Source organism: Salvelinus fontinalis, chromosome 32 (assembly GCF_029448725.1).
Source record: "Salvelinus fontinalis isolate EN_2023a chromosome 32, ASM2944872v1, whole genome shotgun sequence".
NCBI lineage: Eukaryota > Metazoa > Chordata > Actinopteri > Salmoniformes > Salmonidae > Salvelinus > Salvelinus fontinalis.
In genome coordinates this window covers 29,526,011-29,545,568 of record NC_074696.1, presented here as the reverse complement: position 1 = coordinate 29,545,568, position 19,558 = coordinate 29,526,011, and the positions used below count along the sequence as shown (strand labels likewise).

Below are 19,558 nucleotides of genomic sequence, written 5' to 3'. Positions count from 1 at the left end.
TTGCACCATTAATACTAGTACTAGTAAGAGAATAACATTATTATTATGTGAAATGTGTTCCACTGTTAGAATAAACATCAACTCCAACCATTTTCTTTACAAAACATATCGAGGACATCAAGACGTAATGGGAATGAAGTCAAAATCTAGGTGTTATCTAGTCAGATATTTTCTGGATGCTAAAACAAAACGTCCTACTAGTCTTACCTGGAACTCCTCTCGTAGCTGGGAGGTGTTGCTCTGTGAGTCAACCCTCAGCATCTCCTTATAAGTCAGAGCAAACTCAATAACTGGTATAGCTGTCTCTCCACACAGACAGGCCTCCAGAATGGCATCGTGGATGAACACATACTGCTCCTGAGAGAGGGAGGAAGGTAAGGGGGGGGGGGAGGGGGGGGTAGAGACAAGACAGTGAGATTGAGAAACTAACAAGAAACGCCTATTATCTTGTTTTGATAATATAACCATAATTGCTAGCGATTAGGGAGGGGGGGGGGGTGTAACATTGGGCTTTGATTACTGTTGTTAATGTCGACTAATTGTTAGAAATGTCAACATTCATCACATCGCTATGCCCACACACGAACGTTGTTTTGCTAACCGTTAACAATCTAAAAAATGGGAAAGGAGAGAGTGTTAGAACATACATCAAAAGAGCCAGAATCCCAAACGCCCAGCCCAGATATATATAGCCTAAATATTAGTCTGTTCAATGCCATTAGTTTGTACATTTGTTTTGACATCTTGGAGTACAAAGAATATCAGTGACCTGAATTAAAAAAGCATTAATGAGGATGCATATTTTATTTGATCATCACATCAAAAATAGTTTTTCTTGATTGAATCTAATTATAGCCGTATTAGACTGGTAAACAGGTTTCAAAGTGAGGTTTGAAAACGGCAACATCAGGAAGATTTGAAGACAAAACAACAGTATAGACACATCAGCAGGCATGGAAAGGGAGTCTACATCATAATCTACCTCGGTTGATGAATTCCTAGTTGATATAACAACATTCTGTTTTTATTTTATAATTTATTTGCAACAAAGAAAACACCTGAAAGACAATACAGATAAAAACAAATAAAAATAAAAAGAACATAGTGTGCAGGTATGGTTGGAAGCCCAATGTCACGCCCTGACCTTAGAGATCAATTTTATGTCTCTATTTTGGTTGGTCAGGGCGTGAGTTTTTTATGGGCATTCTATGTCTGGTGTTCTATGTTGTCCTTGTTTTGTATTTCTATGTGTTTGGCCTGGTATGGTTCCCAATCAGAGGCAGCTGTCTATCGTTGTCTCTGATTGAGAACCATACTTAGGTAGCCTGTTCCCACCTGTGTTTGTGGGTGGTTATTTTCTGTTTAGTGTTTGATGCACCTTTCAGAACTGTTCGTTGGTCGTTTTGTTGTTTTTGTTCGCGTGTTCATATCTATTAAAAGTATTATGTATACGTCCCACGCTGCACTTTGGTCCTCCTCTCCTTCTCCTGACAACAATCGTTACAGAACCACCCACCACCAAAGGACCAAGCAGCGTGGAAGGATGGACTCCTGGACATGGGAGGAAATATTGGACGGCAAGGGACCCTGGGCACAGCCGGGGGAGTATCGCCGTCCGAAAGAGGAGCTGGAGGCAGCTAGAGCGGAGCGGCGACACTACGAGGAATTGGCTCGAGGTAACAGGCACCAGAGGCAGCCCCAGATTATTTATTTTTTTTTGGGGGGGGGGGGGGGCACACGGGGAAATTGGCAGACTCAGGTAGGAGACCTTAGCCAACTCCCCGTGCTTACCGTGGCAAGAGAGTGACTGGGCAGGCACCGTGTTATGCGGTGAAGCGCAAGGTGTCCCCAGTGCGCACGCATAGCCCATGGCACGAAGCCTCCTGTGATTATCCATGGCACGAAGCCTCCAGTGATGATCCATGGCACGAAGCCTCCAGTGAGGATCCATGGCACGAAGCCTCCAGTGAGGATCCATGGCACGAAACCTCCAGTGAGGAGATATGGCACAAGGCCCCCAACGAAGGACGTCAGTCCGGAGGCTCCAGCGATGCCCTCTAGTCCGGAGGCTCCAGCGATGCCCTCTAGTCCGGAGCCTCCAGCGACGCCCTCTAGTCCGGAGCCTCCAGCGACGCCCACTAGTCCGGAGCCTCCAGCGACGGGCTTCAGTCAGGAGCAGCCAGAGTCTCCCTCCTGTCCGGAGCAGCCAGAGTCTCCCTCCTGTCCGGAGCAGCCAGAGGCTCCCTCCTGTCCGGAGCAGCAAGAGGCTCCCTCCTGTCCGGAGCAGCCAGAGTCTCCCTCCTGTCCGGAGCAGCAAGAGTCTCCTTCCTGTCCGGAGCAGCCAGAGTCTCCCTCCTGTCCGGAGCAGCCAGAGTCTCCCTCCTGTCCGGAGCAGACAGAGTATCCCTCCTGTCCGGAGCAGACAGAGTCTCCCTCCTGTCCGGAGCAGACAGAGTCTCCCTCCTTCCGGAGCAGCCAGCGTATCCCTCCTGTCCGGAGCAGCCAGAGTCTCCCTCCTGTCCGGAGCAGCCAGAGTCTCCCTCCTGTCCGGAGCAGCCAGAGTCTCCCTCCTGTCTGGGGCCCGCTGCGAGGGTCCCCGGTCCGGGGTCGGCGGTAAGGGTCCCCTCACCAGGGCAAAGACTAAGGTGGAGCGGGGTCCACGTCCCGCACCAGAGCCGCCACCGCGGTGAAATGCCCACCCAGACCCTCACCTATAGGTTCAGCTGTCTATCGTTGTCTTTGATTGAGAACCATACTTAGGTAGCCTGTTCCCACCTGTGTTTGTGGGTGGTTATTTTCTGTTTAGTGTTTGTTGCACCTTTCAGAACTGGTCGTTTTGTTGTTTTTGTTTGCGTGTTCATCTTCATTAAAAGTATTATGGATACGTCCCACGCTGCACTTTGGTCCTCCTCTCCTTCTCCCGACGACAATCGTTACACCCAAGTGCTTATATGGAAACCACACCACAAAAAAACGACATACAATGCAATACATAAGTAAAATAAAAAATAAAATAAAAAGTTTGTTTGAACAAAAATAAATTGATCAGTAATCACAAAAAATAAATGTGTTTAAATGTGTGTGTGCATGTGTGCAGGTGTACATGTGAGTGTGTGACAGTTTGGCTATGGAGGAGATTATTGAGTAGTTTGGTTCATCAGACTGACCCCCAGTTTTCGCTTGAAGTTATTGAGGGATGATGATGTTTTGGCAATGTGAAGACAAGAACTCCAGAGTATGGTACCTCTATATCTGATAGAGAATTGACTATGTGAGGTGCAGCAGTTGGGGGGGGGGGGGGGGGGGGGGGGGGGTGAAGGTTAACGCAGTGTCTTGTGTTATATAGGTGGATTTCAGAATTAACCTGGACGAATCCATTGAAGGGTTTAGGTAAACTTTCTGGAAGGTATGAGCATTTGTAGATACAAGGGCATCATTGGCGTACATTAATGTCGTAAATTTGTATTTATTTTAATTTTACATGTATTTAACTAGGCAAGTCAGTTAAGAACAAATTCTTATTTACGAAGGCCTACCCAGGCCAAACCCGGACGACACTGGGCCGACACTGGGCCAATTGTGCACCTCCCTATGGGACTCCCAATCACAGTTGGATGTGATACAGCCTGGATGGAGCCAGGTAAATAGAAGAGGTGGCTAGTCTTGCAAATTTATTTTGTACGATGAGTCATTTCTGTAGGTAGGAGACAAATGTACTGGTCCAGACAATATTAGAGTAAATTATATATGGGTAAATTAAACAATGGTATAGAGTTTGGTATATTATACCATATACTATATACTATAGTATAGAACTATAGTATATTGCAAAGATGGCGCCGAAGAACATGGCTGGCGTTTTACATTCTCCCAACCAATTGTGCTTTTTTGTTATTTTTTTTGCAACTTATTTTTTAACTTATTGTGTACATAATGTTGCTGCAACCGTCTCTTATGACAAAAAATAACTTCTGGACATCAGAAAAGTGATTACTTACCGCGGACTGGAAGAACCCTTTTCCTTTAACCTTTACTTAACACCCATCCAGGATCCGGGAGCATCCTCATCAGTAAAAGCTGACTAGCATAGCCTAGCATAGCGCCACAAGTAAATAATAGCATATAAATATCATGAAATCACAAGTCCAATACAGCAAATGAAAGATAAACATCTTGTGAATCCAGCCATCATTTCCGATTTTTAAAATGTTTTACAGCGAAAACACAATATGTATTTCTATTAGCTAACCACAATAGCCAAAGACTCAACCGCATATTTTCACCATGTTTCTACCGCATAGGTAGCTATCACAAAACCGACCAAATATAGATATAATTAGTCACTAACCAAGAAACAACTTCATCAGATGACAGTCTTATAACATGTTATACAATACATTTATGTTTTGTTCGAAAATGTGCATATTTGAGGTATAAATCATAGTTTTACATTGCAGTTACCATCAAAAATATCACCAAAGCAGCCAGAATAATTACAGAGAGCAACGTGAAATACCTAAATACTCATCATAAAACATTTATGAAAAATACATGGTGTACAGCAAATGAAAGATAAATATCTTGTGAATCCAGCCAATATTTCCAATTTTTTAAGTGTTTTACAGCGAAAACACAATATAGCATTATATTAGCTTACCACAATAGCCAAACACACAACCACATTTATTCACCGCATAGATAGCATTCGCAAAAACCAGCAAAAGATATAAAATGAATCACTGACCTTGACCAACTTCATCAGATGACAGTCTTATAACATCAGGTTATACAATACACTTATGTTTTGTTCGAAAATGTGCATATTTAGAGCTGAAAACCGTGGTTATACATTGTGAATATGTAGCATCGATTCACCAGAATGTCCGGAGCTATTTTGGACACTCACCTAATCTGACCAAAGAACTCATCATAAACTTTACATACAAATACTTGTTGTATGGCAAATGAAAGATACACTGGTTCTTAATACAACCGCCGTTTTAGTTTTTTTTAAATAACTTTACCATAACAAACAGCTTGCGTTATTGCGAGACAGCGCCCGCTAAAACGGCAGAGAATAGGAATAACATTTTCCACAGAAATACGAAATAACATCATAAATTGTTCTTACTTTTGTTGAGCTTCCATCAGAATCTTGTACAAGGAGTCCTAGGTCGAGGATAAATCGTTGTTTGGTTTTAGAATGTCCTTTTCTCCTGTCGAATTCGTGCCACAATGCTAGCCAATGTTGATGACGTTCCCAGTTTCTCTCGATGCAAAGAACGGAAAACTCCAAAAGTCCCAATAAACGTTGAATAAACTGATGAAACTCGGCTGAAAAAACCTACTTTATGATGTTTTTCTAATATGTATCAAATAAAAACAGCCGGAGATATTAGCCGTGTATACCGAACGCTTATCATAAGACAATATGGAGGTACTTCCCGCGCCTTGGTAGACAAAGGAAATTCTGGACACATCATTCCAAGAGCTCTTGTTCGACCTCAGATCAAGCTAGACACCCCATTCCAGCTTCCACTGCCTGTTGACATCTAGTGGAAGGCGTATGAAGTGCATGCATATCGATAAATATTAAGCAATTGAATAGGCAAGCCCTGAAACAGAGCCTCGTTTTCAGATTTTTCACTTCCTGTCTGGAAGTTTGCTGCAAAATGAGTTCTGTTTTACTCACAGATATAATTCAAACAGTTTTAGAAACTTGAGAGTGTTTTCTATCCAATAGTAATAATAATATGTATATTGTACGATCTAGAATAGAGTACGAGGCAGGTTAATTTGGGCACGATTTTTTCCAAAGTGAAAACAGCGCCCCCCTATTGACAAGAAGTTTAAAGAGTCCGAAGAGAAGGATATCCTGCTTTCACTACAACAGGCCCAGATCCACGCCTTTTGCGTGAAGAAGAGACGCCGGAAAAGAGGCCTCAGATCGGGCACCCTTCTGAGAATCCAGAGCCGAGCGAGTAAACTCCCATTGCCTTCCATTCATCTTGCTAACGTGCAATCATTAGAAAATAAAATTGATGACCTACTATTAAGATTATCCTACCAACGGGACATTAAAAACTGTAAAATCTTATCTTTCACCGAGATGTGGCTGAATGAAGATACGGGCGATATAGAGCTAGCGGGATTTTCCATGCACCGGCAGAACAGAGATGCTACCTCTGGTAAGACGAGGGGTGGGGTGTCTTTTTGTCAATAACAGCTGGTGCGCAATGTCTAATATTAAAGAAGTCTCGAGGTATTGCTCACCTGGGGTAGAGTACCTTATGATAAGCTGTCGACCACACTATCTACCAAGAGAGTTCTCATCTGTATTATTCATAGCCGTCTATTTACCACCACAAAGCGAAGCTGGCACTAAGACCGCTCTCAACCAACTCTATAAGGCCATAAGCAAAGAAGAAGATGCTCACCCAGAAGAGGTGCACATAGTGGCCAGGGACTTTAATGCAGGTAAACTTAAATCAGTTTTACCAAATTTTAACCAGCATGTCACATGTGCAACCCGAGGAAAAAAAATCCAGACCACCTTTACTCCACACACAGAGATGGATTCAAAGCTCTCCCACGCCCTCCATTTGGCAAATCTGACAATAATTTCATTCTCCTGATTGCTGCATACAAGCAAAAACTAAAACAGGAAGAGCCAGTGACTCACTCAATACGGAAGTAGTCAGATGACACGGATGCTACACTACAGGACTGTTTTGCTAGCACAGACTGGAATATGTTTCAGGGATTCATCCAATGGCATTGAGGAATACACCACCTCAGTCATCGGCTTCATCAATAAGTGCATCGATGACATTATCCCCGCAGTGACTGTACGTACATATCCCAACCAGAAGCCATGGATTACAGGCAACATCCTCATCGAGCTTAAAGCTAAAGCAGCCGCTTTCAAGGAGCAGGAGACTAACCCGGACGCTTTTAAGAAATCCCGCTATGCCCTCAGACGAACCATCAAACAAGCAAAGCGTCAATACAGGATTAAGATTGAATCCTACTACACCGGCTCTGACGCTCGACAGATGTGGCAGGGCTTGAAAACTATTACGGACTACAAAGGGAAACAGAGACTCCTGTATTCCCTGTTCACCCACAAGTGCGTGGTCAAACACGACTCCAACACCATCATTAAGTTTTCTGACGCCACAACAGTGGTAGGCCTGATCACCGACAACGATGAGACGGCCTATAGGGAGGAGGTCAGAGAACTGGCAGTGCGGTGCCAGGACAACAACCTCTCCCTCAATGTGAGCAAGACAAAGGAGCTGATCGTGGACTACAGGAAAAGGCGGGCCAAACAGGCCTCCATTGACATCGACAAGGCTGTAGTGGAGTGGGTCGAGAGTTTCGAGTTCCTTGGTGTCCACATCACCAACGAACTATCATGGTCCAAACATACCAAGACAGAAGAGGGCACGACAGAGGGCACAACAACACCTTTTGTCCCTCAGGAGAATGAAAAGATTTGGCATGGGTCCCCAGATCCTCAAAAGGTTCTACAGCTGCACCATCGAGAGCATCTTGACCGGTTGCATCACCGCCTGGTATGGCAACTGCTCGGCATCTGACCGTAAGGCGCTACAGAGGGTAGTGCGAACAGCCCAGTACATCATTGGGGCCAAGCTTCCTGCCATCCAGAACCTTCATAATAGGCGGTGTCAGATGAAAGCCCATAAAATTGTCGGAGACTCCATTCACCCAATTTATAGACTGTTTTCTCTGCTACTGCACGGCAAGTGGTACCGGAGCGGACCAAAACGCTCCTCAACAGCTTCTACCCCCGAGCCAGGACTGCTGAACAATTCATCAAATCTCCACGAGACAATTTACATTGCTACCCCCTCCCTTTTGTAAACTGCTGTTCGCTCTTTGTTTGTTACCTATGCATAGTCACTTCGCCCCGACCTCCATGTACAGATTACCTCAACTAGCCTGTACCCCCATACACTATCTCGGTACCGGTGCCCCCTGTATATGGCATCGTTATTGTTATTGTGTTACTTTTTATTTTAGCCTACTTGGTAAATACTTTCTTCTTCTTGAACTTCATTGTTGGTGAAGGGCTTGTAAGTAAGCATTTCACGGTAAAGTCTACACTTGTTGTTTTCGGTGCGTGTGACAAAGTTTGATTTGATTTGATTTCAGTTAGGAAACCTGATGAACCAAACCACACATTTTTCTGATGATATCTACAGATTTCATCACTTTGCTACAGGCAAGTTGAATATGATCTTTCCATCTTTCCAGAATATGATCTTTTTCATCAATTAGAACTCTGAGGAATCTAGTGGATGTGACTTGTTCCATTTCATTCCCACCAATTGAGATTGTCTTTTTTTTTTTTTTTTTTTACAATATTTCTTATTCTTACTAGTGAATACAATTAAGTTGGATTTAGATCATTTGTTTATCTGGTACCATTCAGAAATGGTATGAGATGACTTCATTAATTAGGGAGTCAAAATTCTGGTGTGATAAAATCAAGTTGGTATCATCAGCAAAGAGAAGGGGAAGTACGGTAGAAGACACGGTAGAAGACACAGCAGCAAGGCCATTGTTATAGATTAGGAATAACAAAGGTCCAATTATCAAACCCTGTAACACACCACAGGATATCTTGGCCCTGGTAGATGCACAGCCGTCTGCATAAACACAATGTTCTCTACCATAATCATAACTATATAACCAATTAAAGAAAGATATAACTATATAACCAATTAAAGAAACGTCCTCTCACTATCAACTGCGTTTATTTTCAGCAAACTTAACGTGTAAATATTTGTATGAACATAAGATTCAACAACTGAGACATAAACTGAACAAGTTCCTCAGAAATTGAATAATGTGTCCCTGAACAAAGGGGGAGTCAAAATCAAAAGTAACAGTCAGTATCTGGTGTGGCCACCAGCTGCATTAAGTACTGCAGTGCATCTCCTCCTCATGGACTGCACCAGATTTGCCAGTTTTTGCTGTGAGATGTTACTCCACTCTTCCACCAAGGCACCTGCAAGTTCCCAGACATTTCTGGGGGGGAATGGCTCTAGCCCTCACCCTCCGATCCAAAAGGTCCCAGACGTGCTCAATGGGATTGAGATCCGGGCTCTTCGCTGGCCATGGCAGAACACTGACATTCCTGTCTTGCAGGAGATCACGCACAGAACGATAAGTATGGCTGGTGGCATTGTCATGCTGGAGGGTCATGTCAGGATGAGCCTGCAGGAAGGGTTCCACATGAGGGAGGAGGATGTCTTCCCTGTAACACACAGCGTTGAGATTGCCTGCAATGACAACAAGCTCAGTCAGATGATGATGTGACACACCGCCCCAGACCATGACGGACCCTCCACATCCAAATCGATCCTGCTCCAAAGTACAGGCCTCGGTGTAACACTCATTCCTTCAACAATAAGCGCAAATCCAACCATCACCCCTGGTGAGACAAAACCGCGACTTGTCAGTGAAGAGCCCTTTTTGCTAGTCCTGCCTGGTCCAGTGACGGTGGGTTTGTGCCCATAGGCAACGTTGTTGCCGGTGATGTCTGGTGAGGACCTGCCTTACAACAGGCCTACAAGCCCTCAGTCCAGCCTCTCACAGCCTATTGCGGACAGTCTGAGCACTGATGGAGGGATTGTGCGTTACTGGTGTAACTCGGGCAGTTGTTGTTGCCATCCTGTACCTGTCCCGCAGGTGTGATGTTCGGATGTACCGATCCTGTGCAGGTCTTGTTACACGTGGTCTGCTACTGTGAGGACGATCAGCTGTCCATCGTGTCTCCCTGTAGCATTGTCTTAGGCGTCTCACATTACGGACATTGAAATGAATTGCCCTGGCCACATCTGCATGCCTCCTTGCAGCATGCCTAAGGCACATTCACGCAGATGAGCAGGGACGGTGGGCATCTTTCTTTTGGTGTTTTCCAGAGTCAGTAGAAAGGCCTCTTTAGTGTCCTAAGTTTTCATAACCGTGACCTTAATTGCCTACCATCTGTGAGCTGTTAGTGTCTTAACGACAGTTCCACAGGTGCATGTTCATTAATTGTTTATGATTAATTTAATAAGCATGGGAAACAGTGTTTAAACGCATTACAATGAAGATCTGTGAAGTTATTTGGATTTTTACAAGTTGTCTTTGAACCCTGTCAAACGCTTTGGATAAATCTAAAAATATGACAAGAGCGTATTCATTGTTGTTCAGGGCTGCAAAGACTTTATCTACCAGTTGCAAAAGAGCCATCCATATCTGTGGAGTTGTTTTAACGAAATGCATATTGGTTCTTATGTAGAAAACAGTGTTGATTTAAATGTTTCAACATTCTCTTACACACCAATTTTTCTAGGATTTTTGAAAAACATGGTAGTACAGATATTGTATAGTATGTATGTATAGTTTCTAAACTATCTGGAATAACATTGGACATTTTCAAATATTTAGGAACAATACCAGTTTGCATTGATTTGGTGAATATATACGTTTGAGGCTCAGTAATCGAGGAAGACACTGATTTCACCAGGCACCAAACTCAGCATGACCTACTGCTGATATCTTTAAGTTACCAATTAGCTCCATCACATCAGGAGGCTCAAACTGAAGCAGAGAAGGGAAATGTCCCTTATTGTAATCCAAGGGATTTCCTTCAGTTTTCTCTATTTTCTTTGACAGAGGAACTCACATTCACAAAAAGTTATTCAATTTACATGAAATAACATCAGGATCACTATAAGTCTTATTTCCAACGATACATTGAGATAGAATAGTTGTAGATGCCTTTTTTGTATTCAACATTTGATAGATGATTTTCCAAGTTCACTTTATATTATTTAAGGATTCTTGGAATTTGTTAGAAAAAAATATCGTCCGGGTTAGGGAGGGTTTGGCCGGTAGGGATATCCTTGTCTCATCGCGCACTAGCGACTCCTGTGGTGGGCCGGGCGCAGTGCACTCTGACCAGGTCGCTAGGTGTACTGTGTTTCCTCCGTCACATTGGTGCGGCTGGCTTCCGGGTTGGATGCGCGCGTGTTAAGAAGCAGTGTGGCTTGGTTGGGTTGTGTTTCGGAGGACACATGGCTCTCGACCTTCGTCTCTCCCGAGTCCGTACGGGAGTTGTAGCGAAGAAACAAGACAGTAACTACTAACAATTGGATACCACGAAATTTGGGAGAAAAAGGGGCAAAAAAATAAAATAAAAGTGCTTTCCTCACAATCTTAAATAAACATGCCCCATTCAAAAGAAAAATTGAACCAGGAACTGATACAGTGCCCCACTGTATAGCCTGTGGTTCACTCCAGACCTGACTGACCTTGACCAGCAAAAAAACATCCTGTGGCGTACGGTATCAGCATCATATAGCCCTCGTGATATGCAACTTTTCAGGGAAGTTAGGAAAGCAAAGGCTAGCTTTTTCAAACAGAAATTTGCATCATGCAGCACAAACTCCAAAATGTTCTGGGACACTGTAAAGTCCATAGAGAATAAGAGCACCTCCTCCCAGCTGCCCCTTGCACTGAGGCTAGAAAACACTGTCACCACCGATAAATCTACAATAATTGAGAATTTCAAGAAGCATTTTTCTACGGCTGGCCATGCTTTCCACCTGGCCACTGGTCAACAGTCCTGCACCCCCCACAGCAACTTGCCCAAGCCTCCCCCATTTCTCCTTCACCCAAATCCAGATAGCTGATGTTCTGAAAGAGCTGCAAAATCTGGACCCCTACAAATCAGCAGGGCTACACAATCTGGACCCTCTCTGTCTAGAATTATCAGCCGAAATTGTTGCAACCCCTATTACTAGCCTGTTCCACCTCTCTTTCGTATCGTCTGAGATCCCCAAAGATTGGAAAGCTGCCACGGTCATCCCCCTCTTCAAAGGGGGAGACACTCTAGACCCAAACTGCTACAGACCTATATCTATCCTATCCTGCCTTTCTAAGGTCTTTGAAAGCCAAGTTAACAAACAGATCACCGACCATTTCAAATCTCACCTTACCTTCTCCGCTATGCAATCTGGTTTCCGAGCTGGTCGTGGGTGCACCTCAGCCACGCTCCTGGTCCTAAACGATATCATAACCGCCTCGCCTGGTTCACCAACTACTTCTCAGACAGAGTTCAATGGGTCAAATCGGAGTGCCTGTTGTCCGGACCTCTGGCAGTCTCTATGGGGGTGCCACATGGTTCAATTCTCGGGCCGACTCTCTTCTCTGTATACATCAATGATGTCACTCTTTCTGCTGGGGATTCTCTGATCCACCTCTATGCAGACGACACCATTCTGTATACATCTGACCCATCTTTGGACACTGTGTTAACTAACCTCCAGACGAGCTTCAATGCCATACAACTCTCCTTCCGTGGCCTCCAACTGCTCTTAAATGTAAGTAAAACTAAATGCATGCTCTTCAACCGATCGCTGCCCGCACCCGCTGCCCGTCCAGCGTCACTACTCTGGACGATTCTGACTTAGAATATGTGTACAACTACAAATACTTAGGGGTCTGGTTAGACTGGAAACTCTCCTTCCAGACTCACATTAAGCATCTCCAATCCAAAATTAAATCTAGAATCGGCTTCCTATTTCGCAACGAAGCATCCTTCACTCATGCTGCCAAACATACCCTCGTAAAACTGACTATCCTGCCGATCCTTGACTTCGGCGATGTCATTTACAAAATAGCCTCCAACACTCTACTCAGCAAATTGGATGCAGTCAATCACAGTTCCATCCGTTTTGTCAACAAAGCCCCGTATACTACCCACCACTGCAACCTGTATGCTCCTGTAGGCTGGCCCTCGCTTCATATTTGTCGCTAAACCCACTGGCTCCAGGTCATCTATAAGTCTTTGCTAGGTAAAGCCCCACCTTATCTCAGCTCACTGGTCACCATAGCAGCACCCACTCAAAGCCAATTCCTCCTTTGGCCGCCTTTCCTTCCAGTTCTCTGCTGCCAATGACTGGAAAGAACTGCAAAAATCACTGAAGCTGGAGACCCATATCTCCCTCACTAACTTTAAGCACCAGCTGTCAGAGCAGCTCACAGATCACTGTACATAGCCCATTTGTAAATACCCCATCCGACTCCCTCATCCCCATACTGTTATTTATTTTTTTGCTCCTTTGCACCCCAGTATCTCTACTTGCACATTCATCTTCTGCACATCTATCACTCCAGTGTTTAATTGCTCAATTGTAATTATTTCGCCACTATGGCCTATGTATTGCCTTACCTCCCTTATCTTACCTTATTTGCACACACTCTATATACCGTAATTTCCGGACTATAAGCCGCTACTTTTTTCCCACGCTATGAACCTCGCGGTTTATACAATGACGCGGCTAATTTATGTATTTTTTTTTTTTTTCCACAAGATTCATGCCGCCAAAAAACTGAGCACCGTCACATAATGTGACGTAAATCGAGCGTGCTCAAACTTGCCCTCATTCTGATTACGGTAGTCATTTTGTCACCCTCATCATGGCAAAGACACGGAGAAATGCATATGATGCAGCTTTCAAGTTGAAGGCGATCGATCTGTCTGTTGGAAAAGGAAATAGAGCTGCTGCACGGGAGCTTGGCCTTTATGAGTCGATGATAAGACATTGGAACTGTGCAGATTCGCCGTTGTAAATGAGAACTTGTTCTCAACTAGCCAACCTGGTTAAATAAAGGTGAAATAAAAAAATGTAAATAAATTATTAATCCAAGGTTGATGCAAGAATATCAATTAAATTACCAACGTCAGAATTGGGCGGCCGATAGATGCATTCAATTACCACTTTTTTACCACAAAAAAATGAACAGGAGGACATTTCTATGAAAAGAGATTCAACATCAATGTTATCAGATGTAAGTGCGAGGTCCTCTATATAGTATACCATATGCTGCGGGGGAGGTCAACTCTCCTCCTTGGGAGAGATTATGTATGCATGGTTATGCTCCAACCCTGTGCTAACATACCTGAAACTAATCATGGTCATCAGATAATACGTGTGTTAGATTAGGGTTGGAGGGAAAGCCTGCAGGAGAAGTTTTGGGCATCCCTGATATGCAGATTATATTCTTACCTCTGTCTGTATCATGTTGATGCGTCTGGAGCAGAGGGTCTTGACACAGTTGTAGATGTCCACCACTCCCTCACACTCTGCCATATCCAGCATGACATCCAGTACGATGTAGCAGCCTGTTCTGCCTGCTCCCATACTAACACGGAGGAGAGAGGTCAGGGGTTAGGAGTTGGAGGTTAGAGGTCATATCCAGCATGACGTAGCACTAACACAGAGATGTCAGGGGATAGAGGTCAACAAGGTCAAAGAGGTGAGGGTATAAGCTCAGGAGCGAGAGACCATCTATAGGCTAAGCTACACCAAAAATGATAAGTATAAAATAAAGAGCAACACTGCATCACTCAGAGACAGGATGTGGTGTAAGATGGTTTGTTACCTGCAGTGGACAACCACGGGCCCAGCGTCGGGGGGTGTGGAAGCCTTGACACGTCGTAGGAAGGCCAGCAGGCCTGTGGCGTGATAGGGAACACCATGCTCTGGCCAGGAGGTGAAGTGGAACTGACACACCTCATGTTTGGCTGGGTAGCCCCTCTGGAGAGGAAAATACAGAAGGTCCAATGAAAATCATTATCAGCAAACAGGCACCTACAGTTGGCACAGTAGGACATTTATTTAGACATCTCTATTCAAACATGCATATTAAAATGATTCATTATTTGTTAAGATATCAATGCCTCTATAAAGGCTGTGTGAACAAAGAGGAAACAAAACACTCTCAAATTGGATGTGATCCCAGGGGCCAATACATATCCAAACAATTTGTTATTTGTTAGATAAAAGGACATCGACTATTCGCTCACCCGCTCCATAGCAAAGGTGCGGACGGTGTACTCAGCCAGTGTTTCCGTCTTCAGCAGTGTGATCTTGATGTCTCCATAGAGTTCACTGTCCTCGGGCCAGTACTTACAGCACTTCATCTGAACACACACAGAACATTTGGACTTTAATCAGGTTTAACAGTCAGTTACAGATTAAGCTGTCTTAACTCTAAACCAATGTTCAAGAGAAAAATCAATACAATACAGTAGCCCATGACAATCATCTATATTTCCTGTTTACATCTAGAAAAGGTGGAAGACTTAATGGTTGTAATCTGGCTGTCATTTCAACCAGTTTTGCCCACTGGGTTGTAGACTTATTATACAAAGCTAGTTCATTCTGCTGGTAGTTCTTATATTGTCCTATGCAAAGAGTGAGCCCGCAAAGGCACAGAAAGATAATCCTACCCTGCCCACTTCCACCAGTTTAGTGATCATGACAATACTGAAGCAGTTCTCCTGCCACACCATCCTCCAGAAGTCATAGATCATCTCCTGCTTGGGACCTGAGGGGGAAGAGAGGAGGATGAGGAGGAGGTGGAGGAGGTGGAGGGGGAGTAGGAGGAGGACGAGGAGAGGACAAGGAGAGAAAGGGCAGGCGGTGGATGACAGGAGGAAAGACAGAAAGAGGTGGAGTAGGAGCATAAAAGGAAGGGATAGAGGGAGGAGAAATGGGATCATAAATCAGTAGAAATAGCAGGGATAACCATCAGGGTCGGGCTGGTAGAAACCATGCCAGAGACGAAGGTAACAGTGTGTCATTTTATGAACCATGGCTCTCCACTCCTCTCTTTCCTCTCACTGCTCTCCTAGCGTCTGCTGGTAGAATGTAATTCCAATACGCTCACAAATCCACAGTTGTTGTGCAAACAACAAACGCCATCACTGTCTTCTTTCTCCGGCGAGGAGCGACACAAATCGCAGCTCCTCGGCACGCATTGGCAGTTTCATTGATTGCATTATAACGGTGAGCTTGATGATATCACACGCCTCTATGTCATACTATAGATAATGTAAGGGTGAACAAATACCTTTAACGATAAACATACCCATCCATACAGTATATCATACCTCTGGTGGGTATCTGATTATTTTACGTTCATAAATGACATATTATTTGTGTTGAGAGCTAATGTTGGGGTGTATCATGGCTTTTGATGATATAAACACTTATTCATTCCAACCTTTGTTATCTCTGCACGCACAATGCATTCATTCAATCTGTTTCCAGGGGCCTACTATGGTGCTGTAGTTAGCATAGATAAGACCGTTGTCAAGGAGAAGGTCATTCTTGATCACTCATGTTCAGTTATCATAGCTATTTTGCATTCGCTTTGTTTCCCGCTTTGTTTCCCACTTTGTTCCACCCCCCTCTCTCATTCGCTTTGTCTCTTATAAATAAGCCATATGATCAAATACAACCAAGGCGGTTGTTGTTTCTGCAGTGCTTTTCACAGTTTGCCTGAACATGAAGCCTCCACAGTGGATCCTACTTGAGATGCCGAGCACCTCGCCCCCACGTAGTGTCTACTGTATTATTAATATAACGCCATGTTGTTTGATTTCCAGCAGCACTCCTCACTGAGGGCCAGAGGGCCCGGGCTGTCAGAGGAGTGATAGATAACGGTGCATCCTCCCAGGGCACATCTGTATGCTCAGCGTAATGTTGCTGTGTGGACATAGGGCTTCAGAGCAAGACTCCTCCACTATCTCCTCCACCTCATCCTAGGACACCAGTTTCGCTCCAGGCACCTACCTACACCCACACCTATACATACAGACTGAATTTAAAATTGATTAAATTGAGATTGTGTGTCACTGATCTACACAAAATAAGCCATAATGTCAAAGTGAAATTTTGTTTGTAGCAACATTTTGAAATTATAAAAAATGTTAAGGCTGAAATGTCTTGAGTCAATAAGTATTCAACCCCTTTGTTATGGCAAGCCTAATTACCCCAGGAGGAAAAATGTGCATAACAAATCGCATAATAAGTTGCATGTACTCATTCTGTGTTAAATAATAGCGGTTAACATGATTTTTGAATGACTACCCCATACCGTACCCCACATATACAATTATCTGTAAGGTCCCTCAATTGAGTAGTGAATTTCAAGCACAGATTCAAAGACCAGGGATGTTCTTCAATGCCTTGCAAAGGGCAGCAGTGAATGGTAGATGTGTAAAAATAAAAAAAGCAGGTGCTAAATATGTGTCCCTATTCAGGAAAATAGGCATATGTCGCAGGTCACGACTTCATAGGAGAGCCGTTTGAACGTAAAAAAATATGATTTTTTATCTAAATGCATTTTCTTTGGCAGAAATGCCTTCTTGATCATGTGAACTTTCATGTGCCTTAAAACAAACTTGTATGCCATCTGTAAATATGAATAAATTGTTAAATTATGAGCCTTGTTGGTTTAGCCACAGAAAAAGTGAGCAACCTTCCCACTAGCCATGATTGGCTGAGATAATGAGTGGGCTGAATATTTCGAGAGAGGAGTTCGGATTGGTCTGCCATAGAAGCTCATCAGTCTGTGTTGGTAATCCTGTCGAATGCGGCTTTAAAAAAAATGTGATGTGTAGTGGAGCTGCATAAGTGTGGCTCTCCACTTTCTGGAGGATCAAGTTTTGAATTCAATGGAATTATAGTATGATAGCTAAAGAGATGGAGGAAACACCTGTCTCCAGATTACATCTTCAAACTAAGCGCAACCGTGGCATGGCATTCCTGTCAGGGAGACGCGTCCATGCACAATGATGTATACAGGTAAGATAGTGTAGCGTTAGCTATCTACATTTTCAGATATTACGGGCTCTCTAATTTTGACAGAAAGTGGTTTCATTTCAAGCTAAAGTGTACTGTTAGCTAGCTAGCTAACGTTAGCTGCCTGGCTCCCATGCTGATGTTATCATTCAATTCCCAGAGCCATTTACTGTTCTAGTTAGCTTACATTGAACATGGTTGGTTAGCTCCCAGCACTCTGGCATTGTAGGCACAGTTGATTGTTGGCAGGCTCGTTAGCTAACATTATGTGACATGTGTGAACTTACACATTGTTTATCTAGGTAAACAATGTACCTAGCTAGCTAACGTAAACTCGTACATTGCCTTGGTCCATACAATTGCCCTTATTTTAGCGCTCCAAAAACGTAATACTTCCAGATCAACTGTAATGTCAATACCATTGTAAAGCACAATTTCTCCCCTTTCCAACAGAATCAATTACATGACCTAAACGCTGCCCGTTTCTGCATAATTCAAGCAGGCAATGAGCCCCGTCGGGTCTTTTTAAAAATGGCGGCCGCGAAGCGAAACTAATGCTGATTATGAGAAGGACAGATGTCGTGTGGGAAAATACTTATCACCTTATTGCCTCTAAAATGTAAATAAAACACTATAAAGAGTTTATATAATGTGTCATTACATACCTATTTGAAGGTTTGTGTCGACATTGAATCAGGTTTTTAGGGCGATGCTAAAGTGATCTTAGATGTAAACAGCGGCTTTGAGAATGATGATCGCATGCAACGATGACGCAAAAAATGACTAGGTATCCCCCCTACCCCCGTCACTGTCCATTTCTTGTTTTTAAATGATGAGAGAAGTGCTACACCTGGTGGAGAGAGATTGTAAGACAGAAATAGTTGCTTTATGCGTGCTGTACATTATGCGTGGGGTTCCGTTTTTTCAACTCTTCTCCAATACTATAGAGCCATTACCATGTCGATCAACGCTTGGATAGAAACGTAGTTCACAGCCCCGATTTTGAAGTCAACACAGTCGCTACAGTCCCATTAGTTTTCTTTGAATGTTGCGGTTGCGCACATTTGTACAGAATGGGGTGAGTTTACGTTATATGTCTTAAGCTAAAGTGTACTGTTAGCTAGCTAGCTAACGTTAGCTGGCTGGCTCCCTAGCTGACATTATTATTTTTTTCCCAGAGCCGGGTGCTGTTCTAGTTAGAGCCTAATGTTAGCTCGCTAACATTGAACATGGTTGGTTAGCTCCCAGCACTGTGGCATTGTTGGTACTGTTCATTGTTTAACTAGCTGGCTCGTTTGCTAACGTTACGTGACGAGTGTGCAACACCCGTTGAATATGGCCGGTGTCAGTAAACAACTGCAAAAAAGCGTAATGAAATTATTGCCAGCAGAGCTGTTTAGGCTGTTTTCATGCTAACCAGAGGTAAACAAATCATCGGCCAGAGCGTCAGGTGCGCGCTTCGAGAGCGAAACGAGATGGGTGGGGCTAAAGCTTAGGGTGAGGGTGTAAACTATGCTGAATGGGTGTAGACAAAGGCGAGCTCTTCACTAGATAGCAAAACATTCAAAGGCGATTTTCAAAAAAGTGAGTTTAGAAGTTGATCAACTTTTTCAAAGCAGAATTACATTACCATTGTTCCTCAAATGCAGTGTATGATATACCATTTTGTAGCTCTGAGTCTCTACTTTTATCTAATGTAAAAAATACAATTTCAAATTTTGCTACATCCAGGTGGTGAGTCACATATTCCTTTGAGCATGGTGAAGTTATTATTAATTACACTTTTGATGGTGTATCAATACACCCAGTCACCAGAAAGATACAGGCATCCTTCATAACTCAGTTGCCGGAGAGGAAGGAAACTGCTCAGAGATTTCACCATG

The 19,558-nt window shown here is 43.7% G+C and overlaps 1 protein-coding gene across 6 annotated transcripts in view; it reads right to left on the bottom strand.

Annotated features, from left to right (window-relative positions):
• LOC129831048 (receptor-type tyrosine-protein phosphatase U-like) overlaps window positions 1–19,558 on the bottom strand; it is a 295,005-nt gene that overhangs the window by 12,677 nt on the left and 262,770 nt on the right. For all 6 annotated transcript variants that reach the window (XM_055894045.1, XM_055894046.1, XM_055894047.1 and 3 more), the window contains 5 exons: window positions 15,317–15,414; window positions 14,891–15,007; window positions 14,467–14,621; window positions 14,091–14,226; window positions 208–357 (listed from right to left, as the gene is read on the bottom strand). In XM_055894045.1, the coding sequence (XP_055750020.1) occupies window positions 208–357; window positions 14,091–14,226; window positions 14,467–14,621; window positions 14,891–15,007; window positions 15,317–15,414 (656 nt within the window). The remainder of the gene's footprint in view (window positions 1–207; window positions 358–14,090; window positions 14,227–14,466; window positions 14,622–14,890; window positions 15,008–15,316; window positions 15,415–19,558) is intronic.